At 43.9% G+C, this 18,584-nt stretch overlaps 2 protein-coding genes across 2 annotated transcripts in view; both read right to left on the reverse strand.

Annotated features, from left to right (window-relative positions):
- Nucleotides 1–1,405: 1,405 nt before the first annotated feature.
- On the reverse strand, nt 1,406–5,685 carry ppp1r15b (protein phosphatase 1, regulatory subunit 15B). Its single transcript, XM_076267657.1, has 2 exons — nt 2,684–5,685; nt 1,406–2,012 (listed from the first exon to the last, which is right to left on the reverse strand). The coding sequence occupies exons 1-2, from the start codon at nt 4,649–4,651 to the stop codon at nt 1,824–1,826; spliced, it is 2,157 nt and encodes a 718-aa protein (XP_076123772.1). The 5' UTR covers nt 4,652–5,685; the 3' UTR covers nt 1,406–1,823.
- A 2,755-nt stretch (nt 5,686–8,440) lies between these two features.
- The window catches only part of pik3c2b (phosphatidylinositol-4-phosphate 3-kinase, catalytic subunit type 2 beta), a 40,280-nt gene continuing 30,136 nt past the window's right edge, over nt 8,441–18,584 (reverse strand). Inside the window, exons 22-33 of the mRNA XM_076267517.1 lie at nt 18,249–18,378; nt 17,426–17,562; nt 16,898–17,067; nt 16,579–16,735; nt 13,500–13,609; nt 12,937–13,138; nt 12,671–12,795; nt 12,404–12,521; nt 11,001–11,088; nt 10,229–10,335; nt 9,942–10,070; nt 8,441–8,909 (exon numbers count right to left, since the gene is read on the reverse strand). Of these exons, the coding sequence (XP_076123632.1) occupies nt 8,718–8,909; nt 9,942–10,070; nt 10,229–10,335; nt 11,001–11,088; nt 12,404–12,521; nt 12,671–12,795; nt 12,937–13,138; nt 13,500–13,609; nt 16,579–16,735; nt 16,898–17,067; nt 17,426–17,562; nt 18,249–18,378 (1,665 nt within the window). The 3' untranslated portion in view covers nt 8,441–8,717. The remainder of the gene's footprint in view (nt 8,910–9,941; nt 10,071–10,228; nt 10,336–11,000; nt 11,089–12,403; nt 12,522–12,670; nt 12,796–12,936; nt 13,139–13,499; nt 13,610–16,578; nt 16,736–16,897; nt 17,068–17,425; nt 17,563–18,248; nt 18,379–18,584) is intronic.

Raw genomic sequence — 18,584 nt, forward strand, 5'->3', positions numbered from 1 at the left:
TCTACATTGCCCATTATCAGCAACCATTCATCCAGTGTTCCAAAGGCACATTCTGTTTACTAATCTGATAACATTTTAAAGGCTAACTGAGAAAACATTGGAGAACCCTTTTGCAATGTAAGCACATAATGTAATCTGAAAACTGCTGCCCTGATTAAAAAACAATGCAACTGATCTCAGCTGGTATTCTGTCTATATTGGAATAGAATTTCTACTCTGTCTATATGGAATGGAAATTTCTAAGTGACCCCAAACTTTTGACCTGTAGTGTATATTATATATTATTATTATATTATAGTCTTCACATTGAGTCACCAGCCTCTGATTAATTTCCCTGGAATAGGTCAGGAAGTACCGGAGAGTTCTGAAAGTGTCAATGGTCAGCAAGAAATACCCTAGAAGCAATTACGTGATATTCTCCATTTTAGTTCCTTGTTGTCGAATAAACAACACAAGGGGTTATGTTATGTACGTTTCCCTGAACTGCTACCTGCAACCAACTAATTTTTTTTACCTATGCAAGGAACATATTACCACTACAAGTTAATTCATTCAAATATAAAGAAAATGATTAAGTAACATGGTCATAGTAAATTACTATTAAAAATGATTATTTGCTATGTATGAACAATGCACATTCTGCCCTGAAAACAGACAAGCCTTTCAGCACACCTAAACTACTGACTACTACCTAAATGAGAGTCCAGAGATATTCCATTCATAATTTATTTGTTAAATCAAATCAATCAAGGACCAATCTTATTAGTCACAAAACCCCACACAAATGCAGTACAATACTCCTATATGTGGATATATATGTATGTATATTTACATAAATATATGTACTTTGTACTTTTTTTTTACAAAAATAAAACAATTGTTTTAATTATATTAGTTGTTCTGACAGAAAAAAATCCAGGTTACTATATGCTTTTAACATCAAGCATATGATAAGATTTTCCAATAACCTTCCAAACCCATGCACCTGCAGTTATGAGCCCATCCCCACCCATCCCCAACACTCCCCATCACTGGTTCACTACATCACAGTGGATTCCACAGATATTCAAAACGCTGCTGGCTTACTCCAATGCTGCTGTGGCAGAGAGGGGGAGGGGGGTGGGGGTCATGCAACAGTGCTCCCTACTCTCTCACACATGAGCCTTAACTCTTTAACAGTTAAATACAGACGTGTAAATACTGCTGAGTGGTCTGAATTTAAAATTAACCTTTAACACTCATACCCTGCCAGACTGGCTTTTCTCTTTGGCTTTTCAATTAGCCTGTGAGGGACTCAATACAAATGAGGGACACAACACAACAGAATGCCTTGGAACATTTTAAAATTCCCTCAATTCCTTTACATTTCACACAAATCACTGATGCTTAAGTGTTTTTTAAAAAAAAATCTAATGGAGATGATATAGAATTTCACGTTTTTGTGTGACTTTATGATTTATTGATTTGATACCTTCATTTGACCAAAGTATTAAATTGATATGACTAACCCTCAGACTAAAATTGCACTGCAATGAGCAGTTTCATACCCTGCTGTGTCGTAAGGCTGGTGAGTACGTGGTGGTGTGGTGTGGTGGGTTCCAGCAAACAAGACATGAATGGGGAAAGAAAGGGATCTGCACTGGAGCCAACAGTGAGGAGCTGCCCTGAGCTGTGACTCTACAGCCCTTAACACCTTTACAAACTGCCACCACAAACACCCTTCATTATTCCACTGCGTTTTCAAGGTTTTCATACAATGACATCAAAACATCAGTCCATGTCTGTCCACATATAAGAGCATTAGTATCCAGAGAGAGCCATGCTCAGCTGAGCTGCAGCCTGTGGAGCACCCGCAGGCGGAAGGCCGGCACTAGGCAGAAGGAGATGCTCTCCTCCACCTCCATCACGCGGCGCTGGAAGCGACAGCGGTCCCGCGCATACTCCTCCCACGGCCCGTGCCGGTCCTCGTCGCCGCTGGTGTAGAATTCCTCCACCTCTTCACAAAACCGTACCTGGAAACACAACATAACAGGCACGCGGGCTCTTAATCCACCAATACACAACAAACACGGTTGATTTCCCAACATTAGTATGTACAAAGAGCTTAAAGACTTTGCATTGTTATTGTTTCTTTAGATAGGAGTGAGACAACCCACTGCCTTTTGAAAACATCTTTATAGGATTGCGGTTCATTTGTTTGATGGATACATTTAAATAGACTTAGATTGGATTATTAAGGGACACAGGAAAGAATCCACATTAAGGTCAATATTGTGACTTGCCCTCCATCTATTTCTTTCCTCGCCTGTAGAGAGCACAGGGCTGAACTATATTAGTCATAGTCAACGGAATGACCCTCTCTTGCAAAGGTTTACATCATACACACACAGTGAGTCACAACCAGAAAATGACCAGTACTCTGTCTGTCTGGGTCATCCACACCCTTACAGTTACCACCCTGTTATTATCTGCAGATCCTTTAAATTGAATGTAATTATCTTTAAGTCTTAATAACAACTATGAGTGGCACATTCCTACACCTTTCACTATTAACCATGGGAAAAGTAAAGGCAAAGTCAAAACAGCATCAATCTGAGTGTTGTAGTATGACCTTTAGTGTGTGATGCTACTAGGGTCTGAAAACGTGACAGAAGTGTGCAACAGTGTTGCGTTTCTAGCTTACCTTTCTAAGCTTACGGCAGGGAAGAGTGCTCGTGGGTGGAGCAGGCGTCTCGTCCCCAAAGCCACTGTCCTGGCGCTCCTCGGCCTGCTCCCTCTGGTAGCGTGGCACCGAGCAGGCCTTCCCTGAGGACCCCGCGGGGGGCGATCGAGTGCTGAGGGTGGCCTGGAAGTTGAAGGGGTTGTACGGGTCTGAGGAGCAGCTGAACGAGTCCCACAGCCTCAGGCTCTCTGCCTCGTCCCCCTCCTCGCCGCTTCCACAGGAGCCGTCCGGACCGGACGGGGGAGATGTGGACAGGGGTGAGGCGGAGAACGGAGAGGTGGAGAGCAGGGATGTGGAGAGAGGAGAGGTGGACAGTGGGGCAGTGGAGAGCAGCGGGGCAGGAGAGGAGTCCGGAGGAGCCTGAGAGTTCCTGGGTGTTGTGCAGATGTTGGCGGTGAAGTTGCGTGGGTTGTAAGGGTCTCGGTTTTGGCATAGGGAGTTCCACAGGCGCTCCGTCTCCACATCAAACTCTTCAGCGTCCGACTGCTCGTCATAGTCGTCGTCCTCGTCTTCTTCCTCCTCACTGCTATCGGAGTCAGACAAGCAAGATGAGCACTCACTGTTGAAACCATCATCATCATCATCATCATCCTCACTACCATCACTGTCCTCATCTGAGTCTTCCCCTGACGAGCTGTCATCACTGCAAGGGCTGCCCATTATGTAAGCAATAGCCTTGTTCCTACACGGTGTCTCCTGAGATGATTCTGCTGCCACCTCCTCTGGTGCTGCTGACAGCCTCTGCTCCTCAGGTGCTGCAGACACCTCTACCTGGCCTGTGCCAGCCTGGTCATCCTCCTCTAGCTGCCGCTGCTTTTCCTCCTCACATGCCTCCTCTGGCTGCTGGTCCTGAGAGTCACTCTCCGACTCTGGCTGCTGCTGCTCTGTGGGGCTGTGCTGCTGTGCCTCCCCGCTCGCCTCCGAGTCGGCCACTAACGGCTCCTCTCCAGCTCTTCTCATGCTGGGAAGCCTGGAATTCGAGAGCTCCTCTTCCAAACTCGAATAGCCATTATCCTGCTCTGGGGTCAGAAGAACCACCTCACTACCGCTGGCACAGACAACACTAATGTCACCAAGAAGACTAACAGCGTTTGCCTGGTCACGTAGCTGCTGCTGGCTTGGTAGCGAAACTGGCCTGAGCATGTGAAGGCTGTCATTGTCTGAGGTTGCTTTGTGGCAACAGTGTCCAGCGCTTTCGCTGTGCTTTGAGCTCCCATCATCGCAATGTACGAATAAGCCGGTTGGCTTGGCAACAGAAGCCATTGTGGTTCGCTCAGCTAAATGACAAAGGCCGCCGCTGTGATGGTTAGCATCACTCGTGCCCGCCACCAAGGCCGTTTCTCTGCTCCAAGATAACACTGACACACAGCTGTTGGCGCCATCAGAACCAGCTCTTGTGTCCAGCAAACTACTCTGCGAGCGATTTACTTCCTGAGTTGAGATAACGTTAAACATGAAAAACTGACTAAGAAAGTTCCTGGCTGATGACAGGTATCCACTCGTGGCTTGGGATGTGCCATTATCATCAATATTTTGAATACCTATCTCGGAGAGGCTATCTGCTGTCAACCAAGTCACTGCTCCAACCTCGACTGTTGGACGCACCCCACTGTCTATATGTTCGCAGTGGAGAAGATGTGGTTGTTGATTTGATCGCGTGTCTTCCAGTCGTGTTAGTTTATGTCCAAACCCTAGTTTCTGATCGAAGCTTTCCGTATCCCACAGCTGACTGTGTGGACTGGCTGCAGACAACGAGTTACCTGGCAAGTATCTCTGCAGAAGTGACCAGGCTGGCCGCGATACAAAAGACAGCACGTTCATCCACGACCTCTGGGTACTCTCATGTCGGACTGACGTGACCCCGCCGCCCGAGAGGGAGGAGGTCGTTTCCCCCCTTGAGTAGTGTCGCTCTGAATCCATATTTGACATACCAAATCTTATGTAATGTATTAACGACGTGTCTTGTTTCAAGCTAAATGAGTGGTTTCACTATCAAACAGGCGCTAGAACGTGCCATATGGAAACTCTTGAGCTAGCTAACATTAGCGAAGATAGCTAGGTCGTGCAAATATACTGTACGTTAACGTTAGCGAACAGCCATAAGGCTATAATACTATTGTTCCTCAAGACACATTAATAACGATATTTAATCACGATATCTTATGGAAACTTCTCCAAAGTAGCCACCCCATTGATAGCTTAGCTTGGATACTTGGAGTACTTCTAATATGATAAATAAGCTAGCTCTTGCTGGCACGTTAGCGAACTTATTCCTACAAGCTAACGTGAACTAGCTGACCTAATACGTGTAGAACGTTACGTTAGCTAACGTTACTGGTATTCCGTAGCAGCTAGATACTTAAATTAATTTAGTTCAACTGACAAATTAGCAATACGACTCAACATAGTCCATTCGTGATTTGTGATGCATCTCCTATCTCTTTGAAAAAATCTATTTCTTCTTGTGATCCATCTTCTTAATGCTGAACACCATGCCGGTTAAGGTTAGCTCTCCATGTAAAACCACAGTGCATATCGACGTCCATATTGTCCGCGGGATTCACACTGATGGCATTTTGCTGAAGATTTACAGAGGTCTTTCGAGTAGTGAACTTTCCAGTAATGTATTCAGAAAGAAAAGATGAATCGGACATCGACTTACAGCAAACATCCAGATGAAACACTGAAAAATTGGCCATTTTAAAAAATAAAGCAGATCCCCCACGTTAGCTTGAAAACCTTTCGAAGGCTGTGACGTTGGATTAGCTGGCAATACGCGGAATGAACGTTGAACGCGGCAGTATGCCGATTATCTAGGCTATGGTTACTTGAATTCACAAAATTCTACAAGTCACTACAACGTATTATTAAGGTCTGTGAGTTTTGAAAGAAGCTTTCAACATTCACGACTTCCTTTCTTCTGGGTTTGTCCGTAGCTGTACAGTTCAGGCGCCGACCGAGGGAGAGATTTCATCAGAAATATTTAGGGACCGTCTCTAAACTACGATCTTGAATGCTTAGGGGCCGTCGACAGACATGTACAAGGTTGGAATGGGCACGTTGCAATATACATGTATGCACAGTCTGTTATGTAATGGGCCCGCTGCAAATCATTTCAAAGAACTCAGCTTCACACTTCGAAAACAATGTTACTCACTTTAGCATCATTTGACTATACAGGCTCAATGTCTTTCAAGTCATTGCTATTTGAAATCATTAAAAACAACATGCCTGTAAAAATCTGTAGTAGAAAGAGCTCCCAGGTCTTGGTTGCTTGACACAGCGTTGCATAAGTCATATTTCAAACTGGCTTCATACTATGTGTACCCTTCCTGAAATTATATCCAGGGTGTCAACAGTCTTACAAATCTGTCAGCATTTCTGGGCCATGGCCGGTCCATAGCGGGGTCCTTGGGAAAGTGCCCATAGCCTAGGAATAGTTTGTTGCATAGCCATTAGGGAACAGTTTGCCTTGCAACTCACACATATCTGTAGGCCTACATGTTGGAATATTTATGACACTATCTATCAGAGATCCTATAACCATTTTGAACTGTTTTATAAGAATGAAGAGAGATGAAATGAAGCCAATTATGATTATAACCCAAAAGGCTTTGAAAACTGTTGATGCTAACAACTAAAGCAAGGCCATCGATAAGGAACACAACACATTATGTTTTTTTTTATTCAAGTGTTTTTTTTTATTATTATTTAGTGCAAATAATATTACAAAACATGGTGAAATTAAAAATGCAAAAGTCTTGGTTTCAAATCTAAAATTAGGGATTTACTAGGAAGAACTTTTATTTATCACATTGAAATGGTTATTTGTCACTAATTATAACACCTTAAAAATCCACCCACATCTTAAATACATTCTTGTGCCCTTTCTCTGCTCAATCACATGCCCTGCAGGCTTTTCAACATGTTGGGACTGCAACCTCTTCCCTTTCAACCAAGAGTCTTCTTCATTCATCCACCACAACTCAACACAACACACATATTCAGGCCTACAAAGAACTTGCTGCTACACACAGCAAGGGAAAAAAATAATTGTTGCAGTCTGATCACACAAATAGACCCTTTCGTCAAGCAAACAGGTCATAAAACCTACCACTTGACCACAAAGTGACACTTCCTGATGGAAAGAAAAATGCTTATTGTATGCAGAACAATTGTGGGAGTAATGTAGCTGCTCAGGAAGGTGTCAGCCACTTATGAATAGCTTGATGGAACCGGTTTATTTGGTTTTGTTGTAGGGAAATGGAGTAAGCAAATGGGTGCAACTAGATAAGGCTGAGGTAGGTGAAGGCATAGATGCTCACACCAGAATATACTTTAATTTATAATGCTAATAAATCTGGAATAGGTGAAATGTTACTAAAGCCTGATGATATCCGTAGACTGCCAGTGTCAGCCTCTGAATTGTTAACTGAAAACAAATGTTAACTGAAAACAAAACAAACAAATGCTAATAATTTTTCTTTCCTTCAGTTGTGACTGTACATAAGCTATCATGGGATAAGGCTTCCTTAGCATGTGTGCCATGACAATTTTCAGAAGAGTAGTTGAAGTCAGAGGTTTGGCCTAACCCTAACGCCAAAGCAACACTCACACAGCAAGCACACAGACACAGACAGAAAAGCAAACAAACATACACAGCAAGATATTGTCTACAATCTCTGCTCTAAATCCCAATTATGAAGAAGTATTAATTGAAAGCAAGGTCAAGACAATAGGCATAGGCATTACCAATCAAAATGTGGTCTCGCTTCATGGCAAATAAATAAAGACAAATGCATGTTTTGATCATCAAAACAACACATAAGGAAAAAGTTGACACTGCTTAACAAGTACAAGCCAGTGGCCAAGTATCTATTGGATAGCAGGTTTCAATGCATGCAAAGAATTTGACGTAGAGCACAGTAAATCCACTGTTGTATTAGCAATTTAGAAGCATCTAATTTAATAGCAAGGTGGAAATGTTTCTGAGGTCGACTTTCCTTTAACCCTTGTGATGTGGCTATTTGATAACAAACCCGATCCCCTATAATCAAAGTAGTAATAATAAGATTTACTACTGATTATAATAAGAGCACGCAATCCTAACAAAATATTCTACATTTCAAAGTCTTTTCCCAGTGTAATTCCATATTGCAATATGTTGCAATAGTAATTACAGTTGACAAATGGTAACTACCACCGTCAATCTAATGGCAATCAATGGTAAAAATGGTGCCTATGGTTAGGTGCAGATTACAAACGAGACAAGTTGACTGAAGCCACAAAATGTGCCCAATTTTACAGTACAAAAGCAACCACTCTCTCTCTCAGATCTAAATGATCTGTAGAACAGAGAAATGATTATAATATTATTATAATATATACCATAGGCTACAACACAACCCAGCTCAACACAACTGAGCAAAAGAAAATCATAAACGATTTATTAAAAAAATAACATAACTTAAAATTTCCCTTTTAATTTCTCAACATAGTAGAGCAGGGCTGCACAAATTCATAAGCACTAAGCGATAAGCAGACTTTACAGCGGACTCTTATTTTCAGCCACCTTTGAGCATTCCTCAAAGTTCTCGGGTGTCAACCGCAGATGCAAAGGCTCCCCCCAGCTTTGCCTTCAGTGGTCTGATCCCCCTGTGGAGTCTCACCCAGTCTTAACCCCCCTACCCCCCCCCCCCCCCCCACCATGCCCCCCGTGTTCGCTCCTGTAATGTGTCACACCACATACAGTATCCGGTGATGGCTGGCCCATCAGAGGGTCCAGTGTCTCTCCCACGCAATAAGTCTGAAGACAACACAACACGATGCCCCCCCTAGGAGGGAAAATTATCCACCTCTGAGCCATGGGCTTCTTCATCAGCTCACCAATAACTCATGAGCATACTTCACACACTCCATGATCCCCTTTTTAATATCACGCTCCACGTTACCAGGTCACAGTCCCCCCCCTCCCACACACACACACTCTTAGGGCTCAGCGGCTGGTTTCGGAGCCCTCGGTGCCCAGCTGGTACCAGTCGACCAAGTGTTGGCCAGGCTCCAGGCTCTTGAGCGGGATGAAGGCCTCCCCCAGGAGCGTGCTTTCCCAGAAGGCCCCCTCACTCAGCACACGCAGGTGGATTACCCTCTGCTTCAGGTCTCCCCGCGGGATCCCGTCATACACCAACTGTGGAGGGAGGGAGAATCAATAATCTAGCAGGGTTATGCGCATCAAGCACAGTCTCAATGAGTCAAACGGCTCCCACACACCGTCAATGTGTTCCGTCAACGCATGCCAGTGGGTGTTCCCGACGGTAGCTATGCAAATGACTTGAAGTATAACCGTAATTTGTTTGGCTGGTGCCATCTGTTGTTGTCCGTCGGTGCAGCAAAAGTTGAACTTCTCGATGTGAGCGACGGGAGCAACGCGATGCAACAGACCCACAATTCAGTTCGGCAATGGATGGCGTAAGCCCATGCAAAGTGGACGGGATGCGTCTCCAGCACTGCACCGCACGCAACTATGTGTGGGAGCCGAAAGTCACGTGAATGAGTGTATGTCGAGGTATAGATCACTGAACTTTATGTCTGACTGCTGCAATGCATTACTATTATGAACACCTGGCCGGTTCAAGAGCACCGTGTATTTTCTCATCAGGAGAATCATTCACTCACTGCCAAAGTGCCCATTGCCCATGGAATTAATATTAAGTATTAAGTTAGGACTGTTTGGGCTGTTCAAGAGCATCAAGCTACAGCCCAGTGTAACCTGCGGTTGGACTTTTCAAGATTATATGCATTGCTGCTGTTCAAGTCACCATTGACCATGGACTTTATAAATTGTTGACATTTGTTATGTCTCTGTGTGAGTCATGTGTTTTTTATGTAGCCTACCACACTCATTACCTAGCGGGTATGCTGGCGACTTCGCCGATCTGTTTATGCTGTTTGTGTTGGAGCGCTTTGGGCAATGAAAACGCGGTATATAAATAAAGACTCTAGAAGAACTTGGTAAGGTATTGCTTGAAAGGTAAGTAACTGTGTCAGTTGTTGTTATCTTAAAATAAAACCCATCATGGCGAAACATGTCAGATTAAAGTCACTGGCGGTCAAGTTATGATGTCTGCAATTTGACGATTTTGATTTATGATAGAACACAATCAAATGAAAAGATGTCTGAGAAACCATAGAGGTACAGGCACACCATGGTTCTCCGTACCATCTCATTATACGTGGGGTTGCATGTGCGCCGGGCAACCTTGGTCTTCCTCTTGCTGGTTTTCTGGGGATCGGGAAGGAGGTAGAGTTTGACATAGGGGTCAGGGTCCGTGCCATCCTGCAGTGGTTGCTGTGGAGAAAAGGCGGGAGGGAGGGAACCAAGATAAGGTCTTTTGTGATCTTCATACATGTTTCATCTCGTCGGTATAAGGATTCAGTATTAATCGGTTACTGACTTCTGCTGTAAATATCATCATCTTTACCAATCGTTGCGTCAGTGACACTTACCAGGCTACGGATGTGCATCACCATGATAAAGAGTTTATCACTCTTGAAGGAAAGTGAGAGTTTCACTTCCCCTGCAACTTTGCCAGGGACAGGACTCCATGAGAAGTCTGGAAAAAGAAGAGGATGGGTCTATGTAAACCTATGTTATTTTTCCTATAAGGAGTGTGACCATATACTTAAAAGTGTGTGTGTGTGTGTGTGTGTGTGTGTGTGTGTGTGTGTGTGTGTGTGTGTGATTTCAGATCAAGATGAACATTACTTAACGGAATCTGAGGGAGCACAAATGGAACATGTATTCACAGTCCCACAGGACACAATTATCCGCATCAGCAGCTAAGCAGCCCTGTTAGGGCATCACTCATTAACCAGGCCTCACTTTAAATAGTCCTAACATGGAACTATGATTAACTCCTATATGACTGCTATATAAAGGGCTTAATCATAGACCACTCATAGGCATGTGACATTTCCAGAGGGAGATAAGTGTCTGGCTGGCCATAGGTTGGAAGCTGTTCGGATAAGGCCAAAAGGATGACCAAGGTGAATGGCATTACATTGTGGACTCTATTCTCCACCCACTAGCTATTCCTACGAACACCGTGCCAGGTGGAAACGGCTGCCCTTTGTACCCAAGAGCTCCACTACAACTCTTCATTAGGTACGTGTGTACATACTGTACACATGCACACATGCACGCACACAGACACACACACACACACACACACACACACACAGACACACACACACACACACACACACACAGTCTTCGTACCTCCAGGTTTTGTGTGGAGTGTGTTCACCACAGTTCCTGGCCGCTCATCTCGGGGTAGGGGATGAAAGAACGTGTAGACCAGGTCACACTGCAGAAATGAAGAGAGATGACAACATGTATCACATGATATGATAGTGACAAGAAAATGTGCAAGTTCTGACAACAGACTATGTGTGCTTGTAAGTGTAGCGAAAGTGTGGAAGGACTGTTAAGTACTTTCCCACTACTTTCCCAAGTCATACAACAACAGCTTGTTACATCTATATTTATATAGCGCTTTTCTCAACACTCAAATCGCTTCACAGTGAAGAGGGAACCTCACCAACCACCACCAATGTGGTCATTAGAAGAATTAAAGTCTAATATATTGTTTGAAGGCATCATGTATAGCTAAGAGTCAACAGATTCACAAACAGATAATAAACTGAGACATCAATGAAAAAGGCAGATCATGTAGTTCCTATCTTAAACACTAGGGGATGACAAAGAATGTCTGAAACCAGGAGTTTCAATTGGATTTTCCACCTTATTTGCAACCAGCAAACCAGCATACTAATTCATGGTAACATTCTCCCTTTGCTAAACTTCTGAAAACTAAAAACTTCTTTTCAACAAAAAAAAAAAAAAAAAACGAACCATCATCTGCCAATTACCAGCTGCTATGGTGTTATTCCATAATTAACCTGTGCTGTATAAAGATTATTATTGGTTCAGTGCAATTGGGAGTCAATGTTTGCACAGACTGACTATATTTCCACCCATAAGTACAGCATGCCCAAGCCCTGATATGCCCCTGAACTCTGTCTATGATCAACTCGTCTTTTCCCAGAAACACTGGCCAGATTCCAAAAGCCGACTCAAACTGAAACCGGAGGTGGATATCGTGGTCCACCCACGCAGACACTCCCTCTGCTATCAGTTATAAGTTGTGTAAAGCAGCCTCGTGCCAAAGCACAGCCATTACACATGCCAGATCACTCTCAGAGGTTTATTGCAGTCACATGTAGTCGTAAACATGGTCTTTGGCTGTGTGTTTGGCTTTGAATGATTAGTGTGTTACTGTAAACTGTATCTATTGATATATGTTTTGTCAATAATTTAGCCCTGCGTGTGAATATAAGCAAGAGAATGAGGAACTGTGTATTTTTCCCAAGGCCATCTGCACCCACACTAATGTGTTTCTGTTTAATTTCCAATGTCAATACTCGACTGCAGAGCTACAGCATGCAAAACGCTGACGTCACGCAAACAAATTACAGAACAAAAACGTTGCATTCAGGGAAACCAGAATCAGAATCTACCACTACACAACCAGCACATACACACACGCACATGGACACACACATGCACACGCACGTATATGATAAGGAAACACTTTAGAGACTGTAGCTGCTGATGCCCACCTGTGCAACCTCTGGAGTGGCGTGGATCAGGTGCCACACGTAGCCGTTCAGCTCGTCTTTCCTTCGGTCGGCCATGGCCTCGCCACGAGATCGACCAATCACAAAGCGACTGGGAAAGCTGAGGTAGGAACCAAAGAAAAGGAACATCCATCCATGTTCATGAAACAGTCATCAGAAATGATTACAAACAGTGAATCAAAAATGCTGCAAGTGAACTGCTGAATAGCTAAACATAGATGGTCTGGGAAAACAATGTTAATTAACTACCTGGGCAACTTGGAGGAGGGGAAGATGAGGCGAAGTTTGGTGTGAAGCTCATGGAACTCCTCAAAGCTCCTCTGGACCAGCGTCGCCCCCTGTTGGCCATCTCTCTCCACCTTCACCACGTACGTCTGTGGGCCAGACACCACAAACACACCACGGTCACGCACAAAAGCCAATACTGCATCACTGCACTTTCTTAAGAACTTAAGAAGTGTCACACACTAGAGAAGGCTGTTTTCTCTGGAGAGGAATAAGGATGGAGCGCTTACATAGCCTTTATTAGGGCTGTAGGTTTTCATGTGCTGACAGACGAATAGGCTCCGGATGGAGCCGTCGCTCTTGATGGTGTAGACACGTGGGGCGAAGGACAGGACGGGCCGCTCCTCTGAGGAGGCGAACTTCATCTGGGCCAGGTTGTGGATGAAGAAGTTCAGCTTGGTGGCAACACTGCCCAGACTGGACTCAATCAACCTGTGTAGAGGGACACAGTTTATGAATTGTCTGTAACTAACTTACATGAAATTGTAGAGGCGTATTGAAGGTAATATAAATCATTACAATAGTTGGTACACATTGTTGATTATTTTAAAAGAATAATCTTTGCAAACGGGTGGGAACACTTATGTTTTCAACCTCTAAGTGAGTTGCCAAATCTTCATGCCTAAACATTTTTTAAATAAATGTATGTTTAACTTTACACTTAAATGTACCATATGCTAGTTCAACCTGAATGAATGAATGAATGAATGAATGAGTCACCAGTAGTTCCCTTTACTAAGAAACCTCAGCCTGCTGTGGGAACCCAATATGACTGAGGCGGGCAGAGGCGTACCTGGTAAAGTACATGGTGGCATCAGCCTCCGACTCGTGTGGCCGAAGGGCATCGCAGACGTACTTCAGGTCCTCCAGATCAGACAGCTCTGGGATCCCACAGGACAGCATCTACCGTGGCAAGAAGAACACCTCCAGGAGATTAGATTGCTGAAGGCTATACTCACCCCATGTTTCCATACAGTACAGAGCAGGGCTATTCAATTAGTTTGCAATGGGGGCCAATTCATGAAAAGTATCACAACTGAGGGGCCTGAGAAATACAGCTTGAAATACGATCAAGGCTGTAATCTTAATATACTTTGAGGGGGACATGAATTTGTAGATATAATACAATGGCAGGAACTGATTTCACAATGTTAACTCCATGGCTAAAGCTTTGAATTAACAACTATACAATAAAGTACAACAACAGCAACATAGGAGTTCATATAGTATTTTGTAATAACAACATCAGCACCTGCCAGCCAGTTGTTGGTACTGTAGTTATTTTGTTGTATTTGTGTTTTGGGAATATTTCCCAAAAAGCCATATGCCGCCCTAGGCTATCGCAGCGGTTAAATTGTGAAGGTGATGGTAACACTATGTTGCTAATATGGCTAATGAAATCTATGATAACAGATCAAAAGCAATGAAATCTGTGCCTTTCTGCTAGTTCAATACGATTTCTAGTGAAGGGCAATTCCATGCAAAGGTCATCCTTACCATGGAAAAAAAAAAGTTGTGCATACGCAAATAGAACTGTTGTTAAAATCTTAATTTAGGTCTATATTTTATTGTTTGTAACTGATCTGATTGAATTTGATGGAGAATGACACTCTTTTTACATCATAAATATGGTGTGCAACCATACAGAAACAACATTTTTCACATGGTAATATTATACATATTTAAAAAGTGGATAAATGGACCCAAGGTTCAAACAAATTGTGTCATTTGACAAATTCCAGATTGACAAGGGAATGGTAGAGCAATGTCTATGCTCAGCTTGCCTTTAAGAGCACAACTCCTTACATTTGTAAGGCTTTTGTTTTTAAGTCAGCAAGTTCCATGGCCATGTCACATCCATAATGTTTTATAGGAAAAGTTTATGCTACACATACAGTGTTGATGCGACAATGTCCATAGTGTCTGTGCAAAGCTGATTTATATCAATGTAAAGTGTGATGACCAAATTGTGCCCCTTTCTTTCTTTTAAAACCTTTAATGGTGCGTTATGGATGTGACGTTATGGATGTTACATAATGTGAATTTACAAGACTGGGGACTTTATTATACCTCAAAGCCGATAAAACGTCTGTTCTGGTGGCATGTCAGTTTCAACGCATTTCAACTTTGTGTTTACAATTGACATTTCAAAGATTATTAGGATGATCAAAACCTCAGGGAGGCCTTGCCTAACCATTAGCAAAACAAACATAATATTAAAATACCTCCAGTGATTAGCCTAGCCATAGCCTATTTTCAAGTGGCCTAATAACGAAAATCTGAGCGATTATCTTCCTGTAACTGTCATACTGTTGTTGTACAGTAACTGGATTATCATGTTAGCTGGTGAAGATGGCTGACTTTGCAGCTGGAGTTAACATAGCAACCTCCTTCTGTTGCAGATCTGTTCAGCCTGCCGTTCACGTCTGCTTAACACAGTTTAATTTTAAATGTGACACGATATGACAGCCTTTGAAGTGTCAGGTCCTCTGTAGCTAATACCCACAGAGTAACATGAGTAAGGGCAGCAATAAACTAGATGTACCGCATAGCGGTACAAAATATGACCGCCTCTCAGTCCTGCATATTCTCTTCGCAAAAATAAATCACGCTTGTCAATTTCTCCATCTCCTACTCCTGCAACTCATGTGCATGTATATGAGTGTGTGCTGTGAGTTTGCTTTTGTTTATAAGAGTGTGTGTGTGTGTGTGTGTGTCTGTGTCTGTGTGTCTGTGTGTGTGCATGTGCGTATGCGTGCCTGTGTTTGTGTGTTTATGTGTGTGTGTGCGTGTTTGCATGCGCACATGCGTATGCGTGCCTGTGTGTGTGTGTGTTTATGTGTCTGCATTCATGTGGGTGGGTGTTTGTGCATGTGTGTGTGTTTATGTGTCTGCATTCATGTGGGTGGGTGTTTGTGCATGTGTGTGTGTGTGCTTGCCTGTCTGTATGTGTTTATGTGTGTGCTTGCCTGTCTGTATGTGTGCGAGTTTGTGTGTGTGTGTGTGTGTGTGTGCGCACATGTGCGTGTGTGTGCATGTGTGTGTGTGCACGTGCGCGTACCGTTGAGGTAGGCCTAGTTATTTAGGGGAGTGGCCACCAAGTTTCATGTTCCCTGGTGTTTCAGTACCCCGGGAATCACTGACCAAAATTGATGACGGTAAAAGAAAAAGTGGTGTGGTGTATCTTGGGCAGTTCAGTGTTGCTAGTTTAGCACGCTAGTAAACCATAGGCAGAGAATGGGATTCCAGCTAGCATGCTAGCTAGCTTTGTATGCTAAGCTAAGCAAAAATACGAACATACAAATCATATTGCTTATTACGAAACAAAATGTTAATGTTTGTATATGAAACAGTTTGTATGAATTACCCAAAATTCCCAGTTAATTCCCGTAAATTCCCATTAATTCTCATAATTTCCTTTAATTTCATGATAGTTTCCAATTTGGAATATTTCCAAAATTCCCCAGTTTAACTTCCCATGGTAAGTTTCCGGAAATTTACCGGAAATTTTACCGCCCCTTTGCAACCCTACTTACAATGGACCTTACACCTAAGGAGAGGGAAGTGTAAAATGTAACTCATAACTTACATTTTAAACTTACATTGAAACAATTTGCATGGTGCAAACCATTACATTTTAGTAGCTCATAAACTCCAACGCAGTGGCAATTTACGCCGAAACTAACCTAAGATGGAACTTCCGTTCAACTTGTGCAACCGGCTGCAGGACCACAGAGTGAGCAAGAGATGCAGGAGCAGAGAACAGCTCATATGCTTGTTAGAGATGACCATTTTTTAAAAGGGCCAATAGTGTGAAAGGAAGTGTGGGTGAGGGAGTGTGTTGGGGTGTGTGCAGTGTGTGAGAGACTCACCAAGCCCAGTAGGTTGAGGAACAAGTGTGAGTGTTTCCTAATGAGGTTGTAAGCCTCACAGCACAGGTCAACAAAGTCATGGAATCTTCTGGAAGGCTTGTCTCCACCGTTGATAACGTAGGCCATGTCTGAGGTGAAGACGAATGGAACACGGTCTCTGTGGCAACACACACACGCACACGCACACGCACAGATATAAGATTGCGAAATAGCAGTCAACAAAACTTTGGCTGCTAGAGATGAGGGCATTATACCCTGAAAACGCTTTGCAAAGTTTTAACACTCAGTAAAGAATAACATGATAGGATGAGTCCCTCACCGCTTTATGCTGCCAAACATCTGGGCGTGGCCCAGGAACTTCCCAAAGTCGATGTGGAACATGTGGCCGCTGGTTTTGAGCATGATGTTGTCATTGTGGCGGTCACAGATACCCAGGATGTAGGTGGCCACGCAACAGCCTGCGCACGAGTAGATGAAGTTCTCCACCGCCTGGAAAACACACCAACGTCATGAGTCTCAATGTAATCCAGATGGATTATACAGTGATGATGGTGGAGCATGATGAGGAGGAGGGGGCGGTGGGTTATCTTTGACAGCTGCTACACAAATCGAGGACAGTTTGCATGTCTGGTTGCATGTTGCGTTTGTGTGTGTGTGTGTGTGTGTGTGTGTGTGTGTGTGTGTGTGTGTGTGTGTGTGTGAGCATGTTTGTGTGTGTGTGTATGAGACAGAGTATGCGTGTGTTTGAGTGCCTGTGTGTGTGTGCCTGTGTGTGTATGTGTCTGTGTGTGTGTTATGTGTGTGAGTAAGTGTGTGTGAGTGAGTGTTTGCCCCTTTGACCACGGACCTTTTCATACTCGTCCTCTGTGGGGTTGTGCTTCAGCAGCCAGTCGGCCAGTGGGCGGTCCTTGAAGGAACCGGTGACCCCGTGCTCCACCTGGATTTTCCGCAGAGTCTCGGCGTTGGGGATCATCTCCACCATCCCTAAGAGAGCCAGAAAACAGAGTCACTCCTCCCTTACAGGAAACTGAATTTAAACACACACTTATCTTAAAAGGCACCATATGTTCATTATCTAAACACCAAACTGCAGATTGATGGGAGAAACATGTGATAATCTGAAGCAGTCTATAGATGTCCCAGTTAAGGCATCAACTGCAGACCAATATGCATGAACAGAGAAATGCATATGGTACTACAGACAGACACAGACAAACAGAGGGAGAGAAAGAGGGAGGGAGAGAGAGAGAGAGGATGAGGGAGAGAGAGAGAGAGAAAGAGAGAGAGAGAGAGAGGATGAGGGAGAGGGAGAGAGACAGAGAGAGAGAGAGAGAGAGGATGAGGGAGAGGGAGAGACACAGAGAGAGAGAGGATGAGGGAGAGGGAGAGAGAGAGAGGATGAGGGAGAGAGAGAGAGAGAGGATGAGGGAGAGGGAGAGAGACAGAGAGAGAGAGAGAGAGAGAGAGGATGAGGGAGAGGGAGAGACAGAGAGAGAGAGAGAGGATGAGGGAGAGGGAGAGAGAGAGACAGAGAGAGAGAGAGAGAGAGAGAGAGGATGAGGGAGGGAGAGAGAGAGAGGGAGAGAGAGAGAGAGAGGCGCATGTGGTACTAGCCTTCACGCTCTCTGTCTCTACTCTCGTTACTAGCTCAAAACCCTTCTCTACTGCACCTCTTCCACGGCCAGTGGAGAAGCAGTGAAAGATGACCATCCTCATGTCTAGGCCCTCCTGGATCCAGATCTTGTTCATGATGCGGATCATCTGCAGGGTCAGCATGTCTTGTCTCAGATCGTCCCCAGACTGAAACAAAGAGAGTTGTGTGTTAAGGGGCTGTGTGATAATCTATTGGAGTCGACCAAAATTGCCTAAGAGAAGATGTGTGATGTGATCGTAACCATATGCTTTTTAGCACGCACACATTGATCTGACGGCAATCTTTGTGGTATTGCTGATTGTGACTTGGCCCTACCTACAGCAGGAAGTTTGCAAGTTCTTTTGGAAAATCT

Source organism: Alosa pseudoharengus, unplaced genomic scaffold (genome assembly GCF_046254945.1).
Source record: "Alosa pseudoharengus isolate Yale_2024_CS ecotype anadromous, Long Island Sound unplaced genomic scaffold, YU_APseudo_1.1 YU_APseudo_1.1_scf_5, whole genome shotgun sequence".
Taxonomy (NCBI): Eukaryota; Metazoa; Chordata; class Actinopteri; order Clupeiformes; family Clupeidae; genus Alosa; species Alosa pseudoharengus.

Excerpts from the sequence above, each read along its gene's own strand:
- ppp1r15b (XM_076267657.1), bottom strand. The coding sequence starts at position 4,651 with ATGTCAAATATGGATTCAGAGCGACACTACTCAAGGGGGGAAACGACC. Across the intron at positions 2,013-2,683 it reads CCTGCCGTAAGCTTAGAAAG|GTACGGTTTTGTGAAGAGGT; the intron begins GTAAGCTAGAAA and ends TTGTGTTTCCAG.